This window comes from Platalea leucorodia (assembly GCF_965183815.1).
Source record: "Platalea leucorodia genome assembly, contig: HAP1_HAP1_SCAFFOLD_362, whole genome shotgun sequence".
NCBI lineage: Eukaryota > Metazoa > Chordata > Aves > Pelecaniformes > Threskiornithidae > Platalea > Platalea leucorodia.
In genome coordinates, this window is record NW_028121218.1 from 10,344 (window position 1) to 33,935 (window position 23,592).

Here is a 23,592-nt window from a genome sequence, read left to right on the forward strand (position 1 = left end):
GCAGTGGGGAGGAACTGGGAGCACTGGGAAGGAACTGGGAAGGAACTGGGAGCACTGGGGAGGAATGGAGGAGGGTCGGGAGCACCGAGGAGGGACCTGGGATGGAGATGGGTCAACCAGGAGGAACTGGGAGAACTGGGAGAAGCAGGGGAGCTGATGGGACCCCCAAGGACTTGGGTTGGGGCCAACTGGGAGGAACTGGGAGCAGTGGGGAGGGACTGGGAGCACTGGGAAGGAACTGGGAGCACTGGGGAGGGACTTGGAATGGAGATGGGTCAACCAGGAGGAACTGGGAGCACTGGGGAAGAATGGGAGCTGATGGGACCCCCAAGGAAGGACTTGGGATGGGGCCAACTGGGAGGAACTGGGAGCACTGGGAAGGAACTGGGAAGGAACTGGGAGCACTGGGGAGGAATGGAGGAGGGTCGGGAGCACCGAGGAGGGACCTGGGATGGAGATGGGTCAACCAGGAGGAACTGGGAGAAGCAGGGGAGCTGATGGGACCCCCAAGGACTTGGGATGGGGCCAACTGGGAGGAACTGGGAGCAGTGGGGAGGAACTGGGAGCACTGGGAAGGAACTGGGAGCACTGGGAAGGGACTTGGAATGGAGATGGGTCAACCAGGAGGAACTGGGAGCACTGGGGAAGAATGGGAGCTGATGGGACCCCCAAGGAAGGACTTGGGATGGGGCCAACTGGGAGGAACTGGGAGCACTGGGAAGGAACTGGGAAGGAACTGGGAGCACTGGGGAGGAATGGAGGAGGGTCGGGAGCACCGAGGAGGGACCTGGGATGGAGATGGGTCAACCAGGAGGAACTGGGAGAAGCAGGGGAGCTGATGGGACCCCCAAGGACTTGGGATGGGGCCAACTGGGAGGAACTGGGAGCAGTGGGGAGGAACTGGGAGCACTGGGAAGGAACTGGGAGCACTGGGGAGGAATGGAGGAGGGTCGGGAGCACCGAGGAGGGACCTGGGATGGAGATGGGTCAACCAGGAGGAACTGGGAGAAGCAGGGGAGCTGATGGGACCCCCAAGGACTCGGGTTGGGGCCAACTGGGAGGAACTGGGAGCCCCGGGCGGCTCCGAGCCCCGCCCGGCCCCGCCCAGCGCCGCCATGCCCGAGGCGGAGATGGCCGAATTCGGGGCGGCCGCCCCTTACCTCCGCCAACCGGCGCGGGAGCGGCTGGCGGCCCAGGCCCGCCCCTTCGACCTGCGGAAGGACGTCTTCGTCCCCGACGAGCGGGAGGAGTTCGTCAAGGCCGCCGTCCTCGGCCGCGAGGGCGCCCGCCTCACCGCCCGGACCGAGCACGGCAAGGTGGGCGGGGCCCCGCCCCCCGCCCCGCCCCGCCCCCCGCCCCGCCCCCAAAATGGCCTCTCCGGCGCCCAGAACCCATCCCGCCTGCGCTAGAACCCGAGGGACATCTAGAACCCAAGGGACATCTAGAACCCACCCCGCCTTCTCTGTCGCTTGAGGGGCACCCAGACCTTCTCCAGCACCCATGGGGCACCCAGACCCCACCCCACCTTCTCCAGCACCCATGGGGCACCCAGACCCCGCCCCACCTTCTCCAGCACCCATGGGACACCCAGACCCCGCCCCACCTTCTCCAGCACCCATGGGGCACCCAGACCCCGCCCCACCTTCTCCAGCACCCATGGGGCACCCAGACCTTCTCCAGCACCCATGGGGCACCCAGACCCCGCCCCACCTTCTCCAGCACCCATGGGGCACCCAGACCTTCTCCAGCACCCATGGGACACCCAGACCTTCTCCAGCACCCAAGGGGCACCCAGACCCCGCCCCACCTTCTCCAGCACCCATGGGGCACCCAGACCCCACCCCACCTTCTCCAGCACCCATGGGGCACCCAGACCTTCTCCAGCACCCATGGGGCACCCAGACCCCGCCCCACCTTCTCCAGCACCCATGGGGCACCCAGACCTTCTCCAGCACCCATGGGGCACCCAGACCCCGCCCCACCTTCTCCAGCACCCATGGGGCACCCAGACCTTCTCCAGCACCCATGGGGCACCCAGACCCCACCCCACCTTCTCCAGCACCCATGGGGCACCCAGACCCCGCCCCACCTTCTCCAGCACCCATGGGGCACCCAGACCCCGCCCCACCTTCTCCAGCACCCATGGGGCACCCAGACCCCGCCCCACCTTCTCCAGCACCCATGGGGCACCCAGACCTTCTCCAGCAGCCATGGGGCACCCAGACCCCACCCCACCTTCTCCAGCACCCATGGGGCACCCAGACCTTCTCCAGCACCCATGGGGCACCCAGACCCCACCCCACCTTCTCCAGCACCCATGGGGCACCCAGACCCCGCCCCACCTTCTCCAGCACCCATGGGGCACCCAGACCCCGCCCCACCTTCTCCAGCACCCATGGGGCACCCAGACCCCGCCCCACCTTCTCCAGCACCCATGGGGCACCCAGACCCCGCCCCACCTTCTCCAGCACCCATGGGGCACCCAGACCTTCTCCAGCACCCATGGGGCACCCAGACCCCGCCCCACCTTCTCCAGCACCCATGGGGCACCCAGACCTTCTCCAGCACCCATGGGGCACCCAGACCCCACCCCACCTTCTCCAGCACCCATGGGGCACCCAGACCCCGCCCCACCTTCTCCAGCACCCATGGGGCACCCAGACCCCGCCCCACCTTCTCCAGCACCCATGGGGCACCCAGACCCCGCCCCACCTTCTCCAGCACCCATGGGGCACCCAGACCTTCTCCAGCAGCCATGGGGCACCCAGACCCCACCCCACCTTCTCCAGCACCCATGGGGCACCCAGACCTTCTCCAGCACCCATGGGGCACCCAGACCCCACCCCACCTTCTCCAGCACCCATGGGGCACCCAGACCCCGCCCCACCTTCTCCAGCACCCATGGGGCACCCAGACCCCGCCCCACCTTCTCCAGCACCCATGGGGCACCCAGACCCCACCCCACCTTCTCCAGCACCCATGGGGCACCCAGACCCCTCCCCACCTTTTCCAGCACCCATGGGGCACCCAGACCCCCACCAACTCCTTGCCCTGTCCCCTCCCCCCCCGGCGCAGACGGTGACGGTGCAGGAGGACCAGATCATGCAGCAGAACCCCCCCAAGTTCGACAAGATCGAGGACATGGCCATGCTGACCTTCCTCCACGAGCCCGCCGTCCTCTACAACCTCAAGGAGCGCTACGCCGCCTGGATGATCTACGTGAGCCTTCCCATCAGCCCCTGGGGCAGCCTGCCGCTGGGCGGGGCCTGCCCCCAGCCTCGGGGCGGGAGGGACGCTGCCGACCCCTCCCTAAAGCTCTTGGGCTACCTAGAAGGGGATGGGCCTGCCAGAGAGTCCAGGGGCCACCGAGAACCTGGGGGGGCTTCCCCACGCACACTGGGGCCCCCCAGCCCCGGGGCTCCCTTCGCCAGCCCCTTGGGCCACCCACACCCAAGGGCTCCCAGCCCCTTGGGCCACCCAGAGCCAAGGGCTCCCAGCCCCCTTGGGCCACCCAGAGCCAAGGGGTCCCAGCCCTGGACCACTTAGGGCTACCAAGACCCAAGATGTCCCAACCCTGGACCCCTTGGGCCACCAAGACCCAAGATGTCCCAACCTTGGACCACTTAGGGCCACCAAGACCCAAGATGTCCCCTCCCCACACCCCTTGGGCCACCAGGCCCCAAGATGGCCCAGCCCTGGACCCCTTGGGCCACCCACACCCAAGATGTCCCAACCTTGGACCACTTAGGGCCACCAAGACCCAAGATGTCCCCTCCCCAGCCCCCTTGGGCCACCAAGACCCGAGACGTCCCATCTCCAGCCCCCTTGGGCCACCCAGACCCAAGATGTCCCAACCCTGGACCCCTTGGGCCACCAAGACCCAAGATGGCCCAGCCCTGGACCACTTAGGGCTACCAGGACCCAAGATGTCCCAGCCCTGGACCCCTTGGGCCACCCACACCCAAGATGTCCCAACCTTGGACCACTTGGGCCACCAAGACCCAAGATGGCCCCTCCCCACACCCCTTGGGCCACCAGGCCCCAAGATGGCCCAGCCCCCTTGGGCCACCCGGCCCCCAGGTGTCCCCTCCGGTGGGCGGGGCCTCACGCCCCTGCCCCCCCGCCCCCCCAGACCTACTCGGGGCTCTTCTGCGTGACCGTCAACCCCTACAAGTGGTTGCCCGTCTACAACGCCGAGGTGGTGGCCGCCTACCGGGGCAAGAAGCGGAGCGAAGCCCCGCCCCACATCTTCTCCATCTCCGACAACGCCTACCAGAACATGCTGACGGGTAGGGCCCCCCCGCGCTGACCTCATCCCCGCGGCCCCGCCCCTTTGGTGGCTGCCGGGGGGGGGGGGGAGCTGTGGGGCGGGGGGCGGGGGGCGGGGCCGCGGCGGCCTTCCCGCCCTCACGCTTCTCCTCCTGGCCCCGCCAGATCGGGAGAACCAGTCCATCCTCATCACGTAAGTCCCCGCCCCCTCCCCGCGGCCCCGCCCCGCCGCGCCCGGCCCGGGATGGAGAAGCCGCCATGATGGCCTCCAACGCCCCGCCCTCCCGCCCCGCCCCCAGCGGAGAATCCGGGGCGGGGAAGACGGTCAACACCAAGCGGGTCATCCAGTACTTCGCCAGCATCGCCGCCATCGGCGACCGCAAGAAGGAGGCGGCCAATAGCAGCAAGGTGGGGCCCCGGCCGCGCCCCCCCCAGCCGTCGCCTTCCTCCGGGGGTGTCCGCGCCCGGCCCCACCCCCCGCCTCTCCCCCTCCCCCCCCAGGGCACCCTGGAGGACCAAATCATCCAGGCCAACCCCGCCCTGGAGGCCTTCGGCAACGCCAAGACCGTCCGCAACGACAACTCCTCCCGCTTCGTGAGTGGCGAGGGGCGGGGCCGACGGGGGGGCGGGGCCGACGAGGTCACCCCTACCTGACGCCGCTGCTCTTCCCAGGGGAAGTTCATCCGCATCCACTTCGGGGCCACCGGCAAGTTGGCGTCGGCCGACATCGAGACCTGTGAGCGGGCGGAGGGAGGGAGGCGGGGCCGTTGGCCGGCAGCCATTGGCCCTCGCCCGGCTGTCCGTCACCCGCCCGTCTCCGCCCCCCCGCCCTCCCCTCCCCCCTTCTCCCAGACCTCCTGGAGAAGTCCCGCGTCATCTTCCAGCTGAAGGCCGAGAGGAACTACCACATCTTCTACCAGATCCTCTCCAACAAGAAGCCGGAGCTGCTGGGTGAGCCGGGCCCCGCGCTCGGCCTCGCGGCTTCCCCGCCCTCCCCTCCCCCCGCCTCCCCTCCCCTCCCCCCCCCGGCTTTTGGGGCGCTCGGGGCCCTTCGGCCGCCGGCAAGGCTCAGGTTTTGTCTCCGCCCCCCGGCCCCCGCGGCGCAGAGATGCTCCTCATCACCACCAACCCCTACGACTACGGCTACGTCTCCCAAGGAGAGGTGACCGTGGCCTCCATCGACGACGCGGAAGAGCTGCTGGCAACCGACGTAAGCGGTGGGGCGGGGCGGAGGGGGCCTGGGAGGGGCGGGGGGAGGAGGCCGTGGGGGGAGGGAGGAGGCCATGGGGGGGTGGAGGAGTCCTCAGAAGGATGGAGGAGACCATGGGGGGATGAATCCATGGCTGGATGAAGTCCTCAGAAGGATGCAGGAGATCATAGATGGATGAATCAATGGATGGATGAGTTCATGGATGGATGGAGGAGTCCTCAGAAGGATGGGTGAGACCATGGAGGGAGGGAGGAGTCCTCAGAAGGATGGGTGAGACCATGGAGGGAGGGAGGAGTCCTCAGAAGGATGGACGGATGGATGAGTCCATGGATGGATGAGTCCATGGATGGATGAAGTCCTCAGAAGGATGGAGGCGACCATGGAGGGAGGAGACCATGGGGGGATGGAGGAGTCCTCAGGGGGTTGAGAGGCCCCAGAAGGAGGGAGGAGACCATGGGGGGATGGAGGAGTCCTCAGGGGGTTGAGAGGCCCCAGAAGGAGGGAGGAGGCCATGGGGGGATGGAGGAGTCCTCAGGGGGTTGAGAGGCCTCAGAAGGACGGAGGAGACCATGGGGGGATGGAGGAGTCCTCAGGGGGTTGAGAGGCCTCAGAAGGATGGAGGAGGCCATGGGGGGATGGAGGAGTCCTCAGGGGGTTGAGAGGCCCCAGAAGGATGGAGGAGGCCATGGGGGGAGGAGTCCGTGGCTGGAGGAGTCCGTGGCTGGACAAGCCCTCAAACGGACGGCTGAAGCCATGGGCGGACGAGGCCCCAGAGGGACGAGGCCCCAGACGGACGGACAGCCTGAAGATCAGGAAGGGCAGAGGGACACGCGGCCGGTGGCCGGCCACGCCCTCAGCTCCGTCCTCTCCACCCCCCCTCCCCCAGAGCGCTTTCGACGTCCTGGGCTTCACCGGCGAGGAGAAGGCCGGCGCCTACAAGCTGACGGGCGCCATCATGCACTTCGGCAACATGAAGTTCAAGCAGAAGCAGCGGGAGGAGCAGGCGGAGGCGGACGGCACCGAAGGCGGGTGCGGGGGGGGGGGGGGGAGGGGGCGGGGCCAGGCCCGGGTGGGACCTGACCGCGCGTCTTCTCCTCGCCGCTCGGCAGATGCCGACAAGGCGGCCTACCTGATGGGGCTGAACTCGGCCGACCTCCTCAAGGGGCTGTGCCACCCCCGGGTGAAGGTGGGCAACGAGTACGTCACCAAGGGGCAGAACGTCCAGCAGGTGAGGAGCGGCGGCCCCGCCCCCGCCCCGAGGAGGGCGCCCAGAGCCCCGCCCTCACCGGCGGGCCCCGCCCCCCCCCCCCCCCCAGGTGTACTACTCCATCGGGGCCCTGGCCAAGGCCGTCTACGAGAAGATGTTCAACTGGATGGTGGGGAGGATCAACAACTCGCTGGAGACCAAGCAGCCGCGGCAGTACTTCATCGGCGTGCTGGACATCGCCGGCTTCGAGATCTTCGACGTGAGGCCTGCTCCACCCCGTCGTCTTGACCCCGTCGGGTGTTGAGTTGTCCCTGTCGGGTGTTGAGTCGACCCCCGAGTGTTGAGTTGACCCCCGAGTGTTGAGTCGACCCCGTTGAGTGTTGAGTTGACCCCGTCAAGTGTTGAGTCGACCCCGTCGAGTGTTGAGTTGACCCCCGAGTGTTGAGTTGACCCCCGAGTGTTGAGTCGACCCCGTCGAGTGTTGAGTTGAGCCCGTCAAGTGTTGAGTTGACCCCGTCGGGTGTTGAGTTGACCCCGTTGAGTTGACCCCCGAGTGTTGAGTCGACCCCGTCGAGTGTTGAGTTGACCCCGTCGAGTGTTGAGTTGACCCCCGAGTGTTGAGTCGACCCCGTCGGGTGTTGAGTTGACCCCCGAGTGTTGAGTTGACCCCGTCGGGTGTTGAGTTGACCCCGTCGGGTGTTGAGTCGACCCTGTCAGGTGTTGAGTCGACCCCGTCGAGTGTGAGTTGACCCCGTTGAGTTGACCCCCGAGTGTTGAGTCGACCCCGTCGAGTGTGAGTCGACCCCGTTGTGTTGACCCCCGAGTGTTGAGTCGACCCCGTCGAGTGTGAGTCGACCCCGTTGTGTTGACCCCCGAGTGTTGAGTCGACCCCGTCGAGTCGACCCTGTCGATACCCTTGGATGTTGAGTTGACCCCGTTGGGCCTTCCGTTGACCCCGTCGGGTGATGAGTTGACCCCGTTGACCCCACGGGGTGCTCAGTTGACCCTGTTGACCCCATTGGGTGTCGCGTTGACCCCGTTGCCTGTCCGGTTGACCCGGTTGATCACACTGAGCATCGCGGCGACCCCGTTGGGTGTTCCGTTGACCCCGTTGATGCCATTGGACGTTACCTTGACCCTGCTGGGTCTCAGGTTGACCCCATTGGGCGTTCAGTTGACCACATTGATCCCATTGGACGTTACCTTGACCCCACTGGGTGGTGAGATGCCTCTGGTGGGTGTGTGGTTGACCCCGTTGGGTGTGTGGTTGACCCCGTTGATCCCATCGGGCCTTCAGTTGACCCCGTTGATCCCATTCGGTGCTGTGGTGACCCCACTGGCTGCTCAGTTGACCCCGTAGACCCCATCGGACGTCACCTTGACCCCGCTGGGTGGGGAGATGACGCCGTGGGCCCCGTTGGCCCTCCCCTCTCTCCCAGTTCAACAGCTTCGAGCAGCTCTGCATCAACTTCACCAACGAGAAGCTGCAGCAGTTCTTCAACCACCACATGTTCGTGCTGGAGCAGGAGGAGTACAAGAAGGAGGGCATCGAGTGGGAGTTCATCGACTTCGGCATGGACCTGCAGGCCTGCATCGACCTCATCGAGAAGGTACCGCCTCCCCCGGGGCCCGCGGGGGCCCGCGGGGGCTCCGGGAGGAGGCGCCGCCCAGCGGGAGGGCCCCGAAGGCGGCCGCTCGGCTGGGGCCGGCCGTCCTCCGCGGCCAACCAGGGCTCCTCCTCCCCAGCCCATGGGGATCATGTCCATCCTGGAGGAGGAGTGCATGTTCCCCAAGGCCTCGGACATGACCTTCAAGGCCAAGCTCTACGACAACCACCTGGGCAAGTCGGCCAACTTCGGGAAGCCCCGCAACGTCAAGGGCAAGCCGGAGGCCCACTTCGCCCTCGTCCACTACGCCGGCACGGTGGACTACAACATCCTGGGCTGGCTGGAGAAGAACAAGGACCCCCTCAACGAGACGGTGGTGGGGCTCTACCAGAAATCGGCCCTCAAGCTCTTGGCCAACCTCTTCGCCAACTACGCCGGGGCCGACGCCGGTGGGTGGGCGGGCGGGCGGGCGCTCGGCCGCGGGAGGGACGGGGGGGCGGAGGAGACCCTCGCCCACGGGAGGCCTCACCCCGCCCCTCTCCTCCCCAGGCGCTGACGGAGGGAAGGGGAAAGGAGCCAAGAAGAAAGGCTCCTCCTTCCAGACCGTCTCGGCCCTGCACCGGGTGAGGGACCTACAGAGCGGACCCGCCGGGGGGCGGGGGGAGGACGCCCCCGGCTCCGCCCCCACCGGCCCATTGGGCAGCCCCTTCTCCCCTCCCTCCTCCCCAGGAGAACCTCAACAAGCTGATGGCCAACCTCAAGACCACCCACCCCCACTTCGTCCGCTGCCTCATCCCCAACGAGCGGAAGGCGCCGGGTGAGGAAAGGGCGGGGGCGGGGGGGGCGGGGGCGGGGGGGCGTGGCTCCCGGCTGACCCCACCCCCCCAGGCGTGATGGACAACCCCCTGGTGATGCACCAGCTCCGCTGCAACGGGGTGCTGGAGGGCATCCGCATCTGCCGCAAGGGCTTCCCCAACCGCATCCTCTACGGGGACTTCCGCCAGCGGTAGGGCCGCGGGCCGCGGGGCGCGGGGGCGGGGCGGGGCGACCCCGCCGGGGCTGATCTCGGGGCGGCCCCGCCCCCCCGGCCCCCAGGTACCGCATCCTGAACCCCGCCGCCATCCCCGAGGGGCAGTTCATCGACAGCCGCAAGGGCGCCGAGAAGCTCCTGGGCTCCCTCGCCATCGACCACAACCAGTACAAGTTCGGGCACACCAAGGTGAGGGCGCGCGGGCTGCCAGCGGCCCCGGGGGCCCCCGCCGGCCCCCCCCGGCCCTGACCTTCAGCTCTCCTCCAAGGTCTTCTTCAAGGCGGGGCTGCTGGGGCTGCTGGAGGAGATGCGGGACGAGCGCCTGGCCCGGATCATGACCCGTTTGCAGGCCCAGGCCCGGGGCTTCCTCTCCCGCCAGGAATTCCAGAAGATCCTGGAGCGCCGGTGGGTGCTGGGGGGGAGGCGGGGGCGGGGCCGCCTCGGCTGGAGGCCGCCGGTCAGCCCCGCCCCGCCGTGCCCCCCCCAGGGAGGCGCTGCTGGTCATCCAGTGGAACGTCCGGGCCTTCATGGGGGTGAAGAACTGGCCCTGGATGAAGCTCTACTTCAAGATCAAGCCCTTGCTGAAGAGCGCCGAGACGGAGAAGGAGATGCAGGTGGGGCGGGGAGGGGGAGGAGGGGGAGGAAGGGCGGCCGGCGAGACGGAGGAAGGCTTACCGGCAGCCTTCGGCCCGCCCGCAGACGATGAAGGAGGAGTTTGGGCGGCTGAAGGAGGCCCTGGAGAAGTCGGAGGCCCGGCGGAAGGAGCTGGAGGAGAAGATGGTCTCGCTGCTGCAGGAGAAGAACGACCTTCAGCTCCAAGTGCAGGCCGTGAGTGAGAGCCGCCCCCCGAAACGGCGGCGCGGGGGCGACCGCCGCCCGCCCCGGGGACGCCCCGCGTCACCCGCCGCCCCGCCGCAGGAGCAGGACAACCTCGCCGACGCCGAGGAGCGCTGCGACCAGCTGATCAAGAACAAGATCCAGCTGGAGGCCAAGGCGAAGGAGCTGACGGAGCGGCTGGAGGAGGAGGAGGAGATGAACGCCGAGCTGACGGCCAAGAAGAGGAAGCTGGAGGACGAGTGCTCGGAGCTGAAGAAGGACATCGACGACCTGGAGCTGTCTCTGGCCAAGGTGGAGAAGGAGAAACACGCCACCGAGAACAAGGTGAGGGCGGGGAGAGGCCGTGACCCGAAGCCACCTGACTCAGGCCAAGGTGGAGAGGTTCTGAGGAGACCCGAGCTTGGCTGGGGTGGGTGGAGGAGACCCGAGGTTGGTTGGGTCTCCCAGACCTCACGCTGGTTGGGGTGGGTCTCCAAGACCCAAGGTTGGTTGGGTTGGGTCTCCAAGACCCAAGGTTGGTTGGGGTGGGTCACCGAGACCCAAGGTTGGTTGGTTGGGTCTCCAAGACCCGAGGTTGGTTGGGTCACCAAAACCTCACGCTGGTTGGGGTGGGTCACCAAGACCCAAGGTTGGTTGGGGTGGGTGGAGGAGACCCGAGGTTGGTTGGGGTGGGTGGAGGAGACCCAACGTTGGTTGGGTCTCCCAGACCTCACGCTGGTTGGGTTGGGTCTCCAACACCCAAGGTTGGTTGGGTTGGGTCTCCAAGACCCAAGGTTGGTTGGGTTGGTTGGAAGAGACCCGAGGCTGGTTGGGTCTCCCAGACCTCACGCTGGTTGGGGTGGGTCTCCAAGACCCAAGGTTGGTTGGGTTGGGTCACCGAGAGTCAAGGTTGGTTGGGTCTCCAAGACCCAAGGTTGGTTGGGTCTCCAAGACCTCACGCTGGTTGGGTTGGGTCACCGAGAGTCAAGGTTGGTTGGGTCTCCAAGACCCAAGGTTGGTTGGGTCTTCAAGACCTCACGCTGGTTGGGTTGGGTCTCCAAGACCCAAGGTTGGTTGCGTCACCAAGACCCAAGGTTGATTGGGGTGGGTGGAGGAGACCCAAGGTTGGTTGCGTCACCAAGACCCGAGGCTGGTTGGCTTCTCCCGCATCTCCCGAGCCAGGCCCAGCTCAACCAAGAGCAAGAACAACCTCCTGCCTCTCCCCGGCGCCAGGCCTGATGGTTCTCCTCCCGCAGGTCAAGAACCTGACGGAGGAGATGGCCGGGCTGGACGAGACCATCGCCAAGCTGACGAAGGAGAAGAAGGCCCTGCAAGAAGCTCACCAGCAGACGCTGGACGACCTGCAGGCGGAGGAAGACAAGGTCAACACCTTGAGCAAGGCCAAGGTCAAGCTGGAACAGCAAGCGGATGACGTGAGTGCCGGAGCCGGTCCCGCGGGGGTGACGGTCCTGCCGGGGCGGGCGCTCGGGGGCCGACTGACGGGGGCGTCTCCGCCGCGCTGCCAGCTGGAGAGCTCGCTGGAGCAGGAGAAGAAGATCCGGATGGACCTGGAACGGGCCAAGAGGAAGCTGGAAGGCGACCTGAAGCTGACCCAGGAGAACATCATGGACCTGGAGAACGACAAGCAGCAGCTGGAGGAGAGGCTGAAGAAGTGAGGCCCCGCCCACCTCCCCCTCCCTTACCCACCACCCCGCTCTCCGCCAAGAAGCCGCCAGCGCGACGGGCGCCCGCTTCTCCCCCCGACCCAGGAAAGACTTCGAGCTCAACGCGCTCAACGCCAGAATCGAGGACGAGCAAGCGCTCGCGGCCCAGCTCCAGAAGAAGCTCAAAGAGCTTCAGGTGAGGGCGGGGCTTCAGCTTCTGGGTTGAAGAGCCTCCAGGCGGTTGGGTTGGGTTGGGTTGAAGAGTCTCCAGTTCGTTGGGTTGGGTTGAAGAGCCTCCAGTCAGTTGGGTTGGGTTGGGTTGAGTTGAGTTGAGTTGAAGAGTTCCCAGTCGGTTGGGTTGGGTTTGGTTGAAGAGTCTCCAGTTGGTTGGGTTAGGTTGAGTTGAAGAGTCTCCAGTTGGGTTGGGTTGGGTTGAAGAGTCCCCAGGCGGTTGGGTTGGGTTGGGTTGAAGAGTCTCCAGTTGGTTGGGTTGGGTTGGGTTGGGTTGGGTTGAAGAGTCCCCAGTCGGTTGGGTTGGGTTGGGTTGAAGAGTCTCCAGTTGGGTTGGGTTGGGTTGAAGAGTCCCCAGGCGGTTGGGTCGGGTCGAGCGGATGGGCGGGGCGGAGCCAAGCCCGCCGACGGCGCCCCGCCCCCGGCGCCCAGGCGCGGATCGAGGAGCTGGAGGAGGAGCTGGAGGCGGAGCGGACGGGCAGGGCCAAGGTGGAGAAGCTGCGCTCGGAGCTGTCGCGGGAGCTGGAGGAGATCAGCGAGCGGCTGGAGGAGGCGGGCGGCGCCACCTCGGCGCAGCTCGAGCTCAACAAGAAGCGGGAGGCGGAGTTCCAGAAGCTGCGGCGCGACCTGGAGGAGGCCACGCTGCAGCACGAGGCCACGGCCGCCGCGCTGCGCAAGAAGCACGCCGACGGCGCGGCCGAGCTCAGCGAGCAGATCGACAGCCTGCAGCGCGTCAAGCAGAAGCTGGAGAAGGAGAAGAGCGAGCTCAAGCTGGAGCTGGACGACGTCGGCTCCAACGTGGAGCAGCTGATCAAGGCCAAGGTCGGAGACGGGGCTCCAGCCGCGACGGGACAGCTCCTCCCTCGCTCTCCCAGGCCCCCTTTCACCTCCCCGCCCTCCCCGTCTCCAGGCCAGCCTGGAGAAGACGTGCCGCGCCATGGAAGACCAGGCGAGCGAGCAGCGCGCCAAGTCCGAGGAAGCCCACCGCGCGCTCAGCGACCTCGCCGCCCAACGGGCCAAGCTCCAGACGGAGAACGGTGAGGGCCTCGCTCCGCCCCGCCACGGCGCCCGAGCCCGTGCCCGGGGGGCCGGCCTGGGGGGTCTCTCCGGCGGCTGATTGGCCACCTTCCCGCCCCCCAGCTGAGCTCTCCAGGCTGCTGGAGGAGAAGGAAGCCTTCATCAACCAGCTGACGCGAGGGAAGCTCACCTACACCCAGCAGCTGGAGGACCTCAAGAGGCAGCTGGAGGAAGAGGCCAAGGTAGGGCGGGCGGGCGGGGCCGAGGGTTGGGGGGTGACAGCCACCCCCAAGGTCAAGGGCGAGGTCGGGTTGGGAGCGGAGGGGCGGAGCGTGAGCCCGCCCCCGCAGCGGGGGGAAAGGAGCTGGGGGGCCTCAGGCAGGTTGGTGGGGTTGGTGGCTCTGGGGGAGGTGGGGGGAGGCTGGCTTGGGCTGGAGAAGGTCCGAGGGAGGTTGGGTTGGGCTGGAGGAGGTTGGGTTGGGCTGGAGAAGGTCTAAGGAAGGTTGGGCTGGTCTAGAGAAGGTTGGGTTGGTCTAGCCAAGGTCTAAGGGAGGTTGGGCTGGCCTAGAGAAGGTTGGGTTGGTCTAGCCAAGGTCTAAGGGAGGTTGGGCTGGCCTAGAGAAGGTTGGGTTGGTCTAGCCAAGGTCTAAGGGAGGTTGGGCTGGTCTAGAGAAGGTCTAAGGAAGGTTGGGCTGGTCTAGAGAAGGTTGGGTTGGGCTGGAGAAGGTCTAAGGGAGGTTGGGCTGGTCTAGAGAAGGTTGGGTTGGTCTAGCCAAGGTCTAAGGGAGGTTGGGTTGGCCTAGGGGAGGTTGGGCTGGCCTGGAGAAGACAGGATTGGTCTGGAGAAGGTCTAAGGGAGGTTGGGCTGGGTTGGGGCGAGGAAGCCCAGCTCTTACCGAGCTGGAGAACCCCAAGACGGCTGCGGGTGACGCGGGCGCCACGGTCCCGCCTTCTCCTCGCCCAGGCCAAGAACGCGCTGGCCCACGCCCTCCAGTCGGCCCGGCACGACTGCGACCTGCTGCGGGAGCAGTACGAGGAGGAGACGGAGGCCAAGGCCGAGCTCCAGCGCTCGCTCTCCAAGGCCAACTCCGAGGTGGCGCAGTGGAGGACCAAGTACGAGACGGACGCCATCCGGCGCACCGAGGAGCTGGAGGAGGCCAAGTGAGTCGTCTCCCCGCGGACGCCGAGGGGCTCCCGTGGGCGGTGGGCCCCGCCGGGCCCCGCCGGGCCCCGCCTCCCCTCTCCCCTCAAGGAGCCGCCACCCAGGCCGCCGCCGCGTTTCTTCAGCCTTGGGAGCTCTAGAACCCAACTGGGGGACCTAGAACCTGCCGAGAGCAACCTAGGCCGGCCACCGCCCTCCCGAGTCCTACCGGCGTCTTCCTCTCCAACATCTCCCCCTCTGGGGGGCTCCCGCGGGCTGGTGGGTCACCCGGAGGTTTCTCCCATACTTCTGGCAGGAAGAAGCTGGCCCAGCGGCTGCAGGAGGCCGAGGAGGCGGTGGAGGCGGTCAACGCCAAGTGCTCCTCCCTGGAGAAGACCAAGCACCGGCTGCAGAACGAGATCGAGGACCTGACGGCGGACCTGGAGCGGGCGAACGCCGCCGCCGCCGCCCTGGACAAGAAGCAGAGGAACTTCGACAAGGTTGGGGGGCGGCGCGAAAGGGCGGGAAGGGGGCGGAGAGGCGCGGGGCCCACCAAGCGTAGCCCAGCAAAGACGGGCGGGAGAAGCGGCCCAGAAGGCGGGCGGGCAACGGTCGAAGGCCCCCTTTCGGCAGAGCTTCAAGTCCCACCAGCAGCTTGCTGGGGCGAGGAGGAGGAGGAGGAGGAGGAGGAAGAGCAGGTTCCTCGCGGGGGAAGCGGCCGGTGACCGGGCTCCCGCCGGCGCCCCCGTAGATCTTGGCCGAGTGGAAGCAGAAGTCCGAGGAGTCGCAGACGGAGCTGGAGGCGTCGCAGAAGGAGGCCAGGTCCCTCAGCACCGAGCTCTTCAAGCTGAAGAACGCCTACGAGGAGGCGCTCGAGCGCCTGGAGACCTTCAAGAGGGAGAACAAGAACCTCCAAGGTGAGGCCGCCGCCGCCGCCCCCCGCCCCCCGCCCGGTTCTCCGCCCCCTCCCGCCTGACGGGCCGGGACCTCGCCCGCCCAGAGGAGATCTCGGACCTCACGGAGCAGCTGGGCGCCAGCCACAAGACCGTCCACGAGCTGGAGAAGGTGCGCAAGCAGCTGGACGCCGAGAAGCTGGAGCTCCAGGCCGCGCTGGAGGAGGCGGAGGTGAGCCGAGGCGCGGCCCCGCGCTCTCCCGCTCCCCTCCGCGGCCCCCGACGTCCCCGCTCTCCCCCCCAGGCCTCGCTGGAGCACGAGGAGGGGAAGATCTTGAGGGCCCAGCTGGAGTTCAACCAGGGCAAGGCGGACTACGAGCGCAAGCTGGCCGAGAAGGAGGAGGAGATGGAGCAGGCCAAGCGCAACCACCTGCGGGCGGCGGACGCGCTGCAGACCTCGCTGGACGCCGAGACCCGCAGCCGCAACGAGGCCCTCAGGCTGAAGAAGAAGATGGAGGGCGACCTCAACGAGATGGAGATCCAGCTCGGCCACGCCAACCGCCTGGCCGCCGAGGCCCAGAAGCAAGTCAAGACCTTGCAGGGCTGCCTCAAGGTACCCCTGGGACGCGGGGCCCGGGAGGAGCCGCGGGGCGGCCGCTCCCGCCGCCCCGCCCCGGCGCTCGGCCGGACGCCCGCCCCCCGCCCCGCCGGCCCCGCTCACCCTCGCCCCGCCGCCGCCGCCCCGCCTCGCAGGACACCCAGCTGCAGCTGGACGACGCCCTGCGGGCCGCCGAGGACCTGAAGGAGAACGTGGCCATCGCGGAGAGGAGGAACGACCTCCTGCAGGCGGAGCTGGAGGAGCTCCGGGCGGCGCTGGAGCAGACGGAGAGGGCGCGCAAGTTGGCCGAGCAGGAGCTGCTCGAGGCCGGCGAGAGGGTCCAGCTCCTCCACTCCCAGGTGAGACCGCGGCAGCAGCCGCCGCCCGGAGAGGTCCGCCCTGGAGGCCCCGCGCCCCCGGGCGGCTCCTCTCCTCCGCCCGGAGGCCCCCGACGCCTCCGGAGAGGCGGGCTCCGGGCGGCGGGGCTGAAGGAGGAGGGGGCGGCGGCCCCGCGGCCACCTCCCCACCGCTCCTCCTCCGCCTCCAGAACACCAGCCTCCTCAGCCAGAAGAAGAAGCTGGAGGGCGACATCTCCCAGCTGCAGGCGGAGGTGGAGGAGGCCGTCCAGGAGGGCAGGAACGCCGAGGAGAAGGCCAAGAAGGCCGTCACCGACGTGAGTGCCGCGGCGGCACCGGCCCCCGGGACCCCTCCCGCCGCCCGCGCCCCCTCGCCCCTGAGGCCTTCTCTCCTCGCCCAGGCGGCCATGATGGCGGAGGAGCTGAAGAAGGAGCAGGACACCAGCGCCCACCTGGAGCGGATGAAGAAGAACATGGAGCAGACCATCAAGGACCTGCAGCTGCGGCTGGACGAGGCCGAGCAGTTGGCCCTCAAGGGGGGCAAGAAGCAGCTGCAGAAGCTGGAGGCCCGCGGCAGGGAGCTGGAGAACGAGCTGGAGGCCGAGCAGAAGCGCACCGCCGACAGCGTCAAGGGCCTCCGCAAGTCCGAGCGGCGCGTCAAGGAGCTCAGCTACCAGGTGGGGCCACCCCGGCCCGGCCGCTCGTCATCCAGCGCCGTGGCGTCACCTAGGACACGGCGGGGCCGGGGGCCGCGGGGGCAGGGATGGCCTAGAACGTCACCCGCTGCCGCCTCTCTATCCGCGGCGCTGGAACAGGCTTGACCTGGTGGCCACGGGGGCAGGAGCGACCCACAGGGTTGACCTGGTGGCCAGAGGGACGTGGTTGACCCAGAAGGTTGACCTGGTGGCCAGAGGGACACAGGTGACCCAGAAGGTTGACCTAGTGGCCACAGGGGCAAGAGCGACCCACAAGGTTGACCTGGAGGCCACAGGGACGTGGTTCACCAAGAAGGTTGACCTGGTGGCCACAGGGACATGGTCACCGAGAAGGTTGACCTGGTGGCCACAGGGACACAGGTGACCCAGAAGGTTGGCCTGGTGGTCACAGGGGCAAGAGCGACCCACAGGGTTGACCTGGTGGCCAGAGGGACGTGGTTGACCAAGAAGGTTGACCTGGTGGCCACAGGGACACAGGTGACCCAGAACGTTGACCTGGTGGCCACAGGGACATGGTTGACCGAGAAGGTTGACCTGGTGGCCACAGGGGCAAGAGCGACCCAGAAGGTTGACCTGGTGGCCACAGGGACACGGATGACCCAGAACATTGACCCGGTGGCCACAGGGACACGGGTGACCCAGAACATTGACCTGGTGGCCACAGGGACGCGGATGACCCAGAACATTGACCTGGTGGCCACAGGGACACAGGTGACCCAGAGCATTGACCCGGTGGCCACAGGGACGCGGATGACCCAGAACATTGACCTGGTGGCCACAGGGACACAGGTGACCCATAGCGTTGACCCGGTGGCCACAGGGACGCGGATGACCCCGACTGTCACCCGTTGCCTCCGTACCCACAGAGAGACAGGGCACGAGAGACCTAGGGCTCGCCCGCTGCCGTAGGGTGACCTAGAACACGCCCGAGCCGGTGGCCACAGGCGAAGCCAGACCCCAGCTCGGCCTCCGCGCCCAGGAGGCCTCCAGGCAGGGAAACTGAGGCACAGCGAGGGCCCGGGAGAGCCGCTCGGGCCCCGGGGCCGGTCTCCAGCCCCGCCTCTCTCCTCCCCGCAGGCGGAGGAGGACAAGAAGAACCTGGGGCGGCTGCAGGAGCTGGTGGACAAGCTGCAGCTGAAGGTCAAGGCCTACAAGCGGCAGGCGGAGGAGGCGGTGGGTGCCCGGAGAGGGGGGGCGGAGCAACGGGAGGGAGGGGGGTGGGGCGGCCGGACGGGGGGTGGGACACGCGGGAGAGAAGACGGAGGGACGGGGGGTGGGACACGCGGGAGAGAAGACGGACGGACGGGGGGTGGGACACGCGGGAGAGAAGACGGACGGACATGCGGGAGAGAAGACGGACGGACGGGGGGTGGGACACGCGGGAGAGAAGACGGACGGACGGGTGGTGGGACACGCGGGAGAGAAGACGGACGGACGGGGGGTGGGACACGCGGGAGAGAAGACGGACGGACACGCGGGAGAGAAGACGGACGGACGGGGGGTGGGACACGCGGGAGAGAAGACGGACGGACGGGGGGTGGGACACGCGGGAGAGAAGACGGCCGGACGGGTGGGAGGGATGGAAGGATGGGGGGAAGGACGGACGGACGGTGGGGTGGGGGGCGGGACATCTGCCTGTGGGGCAGCCCCACGGACGCCCCCCCGCCCCCCCAGGAGGAACAGGCCAACGCCAACCTGGCCAAGCTCCGCAAGGCGCAGCACGAGCTGGCCGAGGCGGAGGAGCGCGCCGACGCGGCCGAGTCCCAGGTCAACAAGCTGCGGGCCAAGAGCCGCGACGTCGGAGCCAAGGTGGGACCTCCCCCCGCCCCACGGCCGCCCCACGGCCGCCCCACGGCTGCCCCACGGCCGCCCCACGCTCCCGCTCCCGTCTTCTCTTTCTCCATCAGAAGGGCCTCAACGAGGAGTGAAGCTCCGGACCCCCAACCGCCCCACCCCCCTCCCCAGCCCCCCAACCAATAAAAGCCATCGAGCAGCAGCGCTTTGTGTGGGGCTGTGGGCGGGGGGGCGGGGGGGCGGGGGGGGGTGACCCACGGCGCGACGCCAACGGCCCCACGGCGCGGCATCCGCGAGATGGATGGGCCCCACGCAAGATGGCCGACCGCCGCGCCGCCGAGCGCGCCTCGCAGTGCAACGCAACCAGCCCCACGGCGCAACGTGGCGGGACCCACGGCGCCCCACAGCCTCACCCTGCCCCACGGCGCAACGTGGCGGGACCCACGGCGCCCCACAGCCTCACCCTGCCCCACGGCGCAACGTGGCGGGACCCACGGTGCCCCACAACCTCACCCTGCCCCACGGCGCCCCACAACCTCACCCTGCCCCACGGCGCACCTCACCCTGCCCCACGGCGCCCCACAACCTCACCCTGCCCCACGGTGCCCCACCGTCTCCTCCACGTCCCAGCCTCCCCCCACCGCCCCCCACCCCCCCTCCCCCCCCATCTGTCACCCCGCCCCTCCCCCGCTGCCCCATGACCGACCCCGGGGGACCCCGGCGGCCGGGCGCCTCCCCTCCCCCGCAGGGCTCGGGCCGTGGGGGGAGGGGCTCCGGAGGGGCTCAATCGGCCTCCATAGGGGCTCTGTGGGGCCCCATAGGGGCTCTGTGGGGCTCTGTGGGGCTCCATAGGGGATCTATGGGGCTCTATGGGATCTATGGGGATCTGTGGGGCTCCATAGGGGCTCTGTGGGGCCCCATAGGGGCTCTGTGGGGATCTGTGGGGCTCTATGGGCTCTATGGGGCCCCAGAGGGGCTCTGTGGGGCTCTGTGGGGCTCCATAGGGGATCTATGGGGCTCTATGGGCTCTATGGGGCCCCAGAGGGGCTCTGTGGGGATCTGTGGGGCTCCATAGGGGATCTATGGGGCTCTATGGGCTCTATGGGGCCCCAGAGGGGCTCTGTGGGGCTCTATGGGGCTCTATGGGGCCCCAGAAGGGCTCAATCGGCATCCATAGGGGCCCTATGGGGCTCTATGGGGTTCCATAGGTGCTCTATGGGGCCCCATAGGGGCTCTGTGGGATCTATGGGGCTCTGTGGGCTCTATGGGGCCCCAGAGGGGCTCTGTGGGGCTCTGTGGGGCTCCATAGGGGATCTATGGGGCTCTATGGGATCTATGGGGCCCCATAGGGGCTCTGTGGGGATCTGTGGGGCTCTATGGGATCTATGGGGCCCCAGAGGGGCTCTATGGGGATCTATGGGGCCCCAGAAGGGCTCAATCGGCATCCATAGGGGCCCTATGGGGCTCTATGGGGCTCCATAGGGGCTCAACTGGCATCCATAGGTGCTCTATGGGGCTCTATGGGGCTCCATAGGGGCTCTATGGGGATCTATGGGGCTCTATGGGGATCTATGGGGTCTCTACAGGCCTCCATAGGGGCTCTATGGGGATCTATGGGGCCCCACAGGAGCTCTATGGGAATCTATGGGGTCTCTATAGGCCTCCATAGGGGCTCTATAAGGATCTATGGGGCTCCATAGGGACTCTTTGGGGATCTATGGGGCTCTATGGGATCTATGGGGCCCCAGAGGGGCTCTATGGGGATCTATGAGGTCTCTATGGGTCTCCATAGGGGATCTATGGGGCTCTATGGGGCCCCATAGGGGCTCTCTCGGCATCCATAGGGGCTCTATGGGGCTCTATGGGCTCTATGGGGCCCCATAGGGGCTCTATGGGGCTCTATGGGGTCTCTATAGGCCTCCATAGGGGCCCTCTGGGCCCCCACGATCTATGGGGCTCCCTGGGGGCTCTAGGGGGGCCCTATAGGGCCGAGGAGGGGCTCCGTGGGGCACAATAGGGGGGTGGGGACGCGGCGCGGCCTCCCCCCCGCCCGCGGGAATCCGTCCCCCGGCGCGGACACTTGTCACCTCCCCGAGGACAAAGTGGACGCCGTGTTCGGGGCCGGCTGCCAGCTCCCCCCCCCCCCCCGCCCCACAGCCGGCCCCACGGCGCCTCGGCGGGGGGGGGCGCGCCCAGAGAGCGCCCCCCTCCCGCCCCCCGCGGCCCGATATAGAGCTGGCAGGGACGCGCTGTCACCACCCCGCCGGTGAGGGGACACTGGCCAGGGGCCGGCCCCATAGAGCCCCCCACGAGGGGCCGGCCCCATAGAGCCCCCCACGGAGGGGCTGGGCCCCATAGAGCCCCCCATGGAGGGGCTGGGCCCCATAGAGCCCCCCACGGAGGGGCCGGCCCCATAGAGCCCCCCACGGAGGGGCCAGCCCCATAGAGCCCCCCACGGAGGGGCTGGGCCCCATAGAGCCCCCCACAGAGGGGCTGGGCCCCATAGAGCCCCCCATGGAGGGGCTGGGCCCCATAGAGCCCCCACGGAGGGGCTGGGCCCCATAGAGCCCCCCCACGGAGGGGCTGGGCCCCATAGAGCCCCCCATGGAGGGGCTGGCCCCATAGAGCCCCCCATGGAGGGGCTGGCCCCATAGAGCCCCCCACGGAGGGGCCGGCCCCATAGAGCCCCCCACGGAGGGGCCAGCCCCATAGAGCCCCCCACGGAGGGGCTGGCCCCATAGAGCCCCCACGGAGGGGCCGGCCCCATAGAGCCCCCCATGGAGGGGCCGGGCCCCATAGAGCCCCCATGGAGGGGCTGGGCCCCATAGAGCCCCCACGGAGGGGCCGGCCCCATAGAGCCCCCCATGGAGGGGCCGGGCCCCATAGAGCCCCCCACGGAGGGGCCGGCCCCATAGAGCCCCCCATGGAGGGGCTGGGCCCCATAGAGCCCCCACGGAGGGGCCGGGCCCCATAGAGCCCCCCACGGAGGGACCGGCCCCATAGAGCCCCCCATGGAGGGGCTGGGCCCCATAGAGCCCCCCACGGAGGGGCTGGGCCCCATAGAGCCCCCCATGGAGGGGCTGGGCCCCATAGAGCCCCCACGGAGGGGCCGGCCCCATAGAGCCCCCACGGAGGGGCCGGCCCCATAGAGCCCCCCACGGAGGGGCTGGGCCCCATAGAGCCCCCCACGGAGGGGCTGGGCCCCATAGAGCCCCCATGGAGGGGCCGGCCCCATAGAGCCCCCCATGGAGGGGCTGGGCCCCATAGAGCCCCCACGGAGGGGCCGGCCCCATAGAGCCCCCACGGAGGGGCTGGGCCCCATAGAGCCCCCACGGAGGGGCTGGGCCCCATAGAGCCCCCATGGAGGGGCCGGGCCCCATAGAGCCCCCACGGAGGGGCTGGGCCCCATAGAGCCCCCCACGGAGGGGCTGGGCCCCATAGATCCCCCCCACAGAGGGACCCGGGCCCCACACGACCCCCTCGCCCCACAGAGGGACCCAGGGGTCCGGGCCCCATGGCCGCCCCACCCCCCACCCCTACAAGGGGTCCGGGCAGCCCTTGCTCTGCCCCATAGCTCTGCCCCATAGCTCTGCCCCACAGCCCCCGCCGGGGGGTGGGTGCGTGGGGCCCGGACACCTGGGTCCCCGGAGAGGCGCCGTGGGGCTGGGGAAGGGGGGGCTGCCCCTCCCCCTCCCTTATCAGCCGCCCCCTCCCCAGGAATGCTCCTCCCCCCCCGCCCCACGGCGCCCTATAAAGGCCGTGGGGCTGCGGGGCCGCTGCAGGTGCCGGCGTGGGGCAGAGAGAGAGAGGGTGGGGGTGGGGGGCAGGGGGGGGATGTGGGGGGCAGAGGGGGGCTATGGGGCCGACAGGGGGGCTATGGGGCGGACAGAGGGGCTATGGGGCACAGGGGAGCTATGGGGTCTATGGGGCACAGGGGGGCACAGGGGGGTCTGTGGGGCGCACAGGGGAGCTATGGGGCACAGGGGGGTCTGTGGGGCGCACAGGGGGGCTATGGGGCACAGGGGGGTCTATGGGGCGCACAGGGGAGTCTATGGGGCACAGGGGGGTCTATGGGGTCTATGGGGCACAGGGGGGCTATGGGGCACAGGGGAGTCTATGGGGCACAGGGGGGTCTATGGGGCGGACAGGGGGGTCTATGGGGCGCACAAGGGGGCTACGGGGCACAGGGGAGTCTATGGGGCACAGGGGGGTCTATGGGGTCTATGGGGCGGACAGGGGGGTCTGTGGGGCACAGGGGGGTCTATGGGGTCTATGGGGCACAGGGGGGCTATGGGGCACACAGGGGGGCTATGCGGCGGACAGGGGGGTCTATGGGGCACAGGGGGGTCTATGGGGTCTATGGGGCACAGGGGGGCTATGGGGCACACCGGGGGGTCTATGGGGCACAGGGGGGTCTATGGGGTCTATGGGGCACAGGGGGGCTATGGGGCACACCGGGGGGTCTATAGGGTGTACAGGGGATCTATGGGGGCTATGGGGCACACAGGGGGGCTATGGGGCGCAGGGATCTATGGGGCACAGCCTCACCCTCCCCACCGCCCCCCCAGCTCCCTCCATCTTACCTGCCAGACCCACGGACTCCAGGTGAGCGGGGCGGCGCCGTGGGGCAGCCGTGGGGCCGGGCGCTTCGGGGGCAGCCCTATAGGGGCCGCGCGGCGCTGGGGGGGGGGGGGCCCTGCACGGCCATAGGGGGCCCTGAGTCGCTATAGGGGGCCCTGCATGGGGGGAGACGTTGTTAGGGGGGGCCCTGCACGGCCACGGGGGGCCCTAAATCGCTATAGGGCGCCCTGAGTCACTATAGGGCCCCACACCTGGCTATGGGGCCCACCCACAGCTATAGGGCCCACAGATGGCTATAGGGCCCCACACCTGGCTATGGGGCCCACCCACAGCTATAGGGCCCACAGATGGCTATAGGGCCCCACACCTGGCTATGGGGCCCCACCCACAGCTATAGGGCCCACAGATGGCTATAGGGCCCCACACCTGGCTATGGGGCCCACCCACAGCTATAGGGCCCAC

The 23,592-nt window shown here is 68.6% G+C and overlaps 1 protein-coding gene across 1 annotated transcript; it reads left to right on the forward strand.

The window, feature by feature from the left end:
- Window positions 1-1,115: 1,115 nt before the first annotated feature.
- On the forward strand, window positions 1,116-18,737 carry LOC309604118 (myosin-7; the record flags this gene model as incomplete). Its single annotated transcript, XM_082339030.1, has 39 exons — window positions 1,116-1,316; window positions 3,076-3,219; window positions 4,133-4,289; window positions 4,435-4,462; window positions 4,569-4,677; window positions 4,771-4,863; window positions 4,942-5,005; window positions 5,122-5,220; window positions 5,376-5,479; window positions 6,366-6,504; window positions 6,589-6,707; window positions 6,796-6,945; window positions 8,126-8,296; window positions 8,433-8,742; window positions 8,843-8,916; window positions 9,023-9,110; window positions 9,182-9,299; window positions 9,389-9,512; window positions 9,592-9,728; window positions 9,811-9,937; window positions 10,023-10,151; window positions 10,242-10,484; window positions 11,396-11,572; window positions 11,666-11,811; window positions 11,909-11,999; window positions 12,467-12,856; window positions 12,945-13,071; window positions 13,175-13,293; window positions 14,016-14,212; window positions 14,509-14,692; window positions 14,944-15,109; window positions 15,193-15,317; window positions 15,390-15,698; window positions 15,839-16,042; window positions 16,231-16,356; window positions 16,441-16,716; window positions 17,833-17,928; window positions 18,430-18,564; window positions 18,663-18,737. 39 exons carry the CDS (start codon window positions 1,116-1,118, stop codon window positions 18,681-18,683), a joined length of 5,817 nt encoding a protein of 1,938 aa, XP_082195156.1. The 3' UTR covers window positions 18,684-18,737.
- Window positions 18,738-23,592: the final 4,855 nt, after the last annotated feature.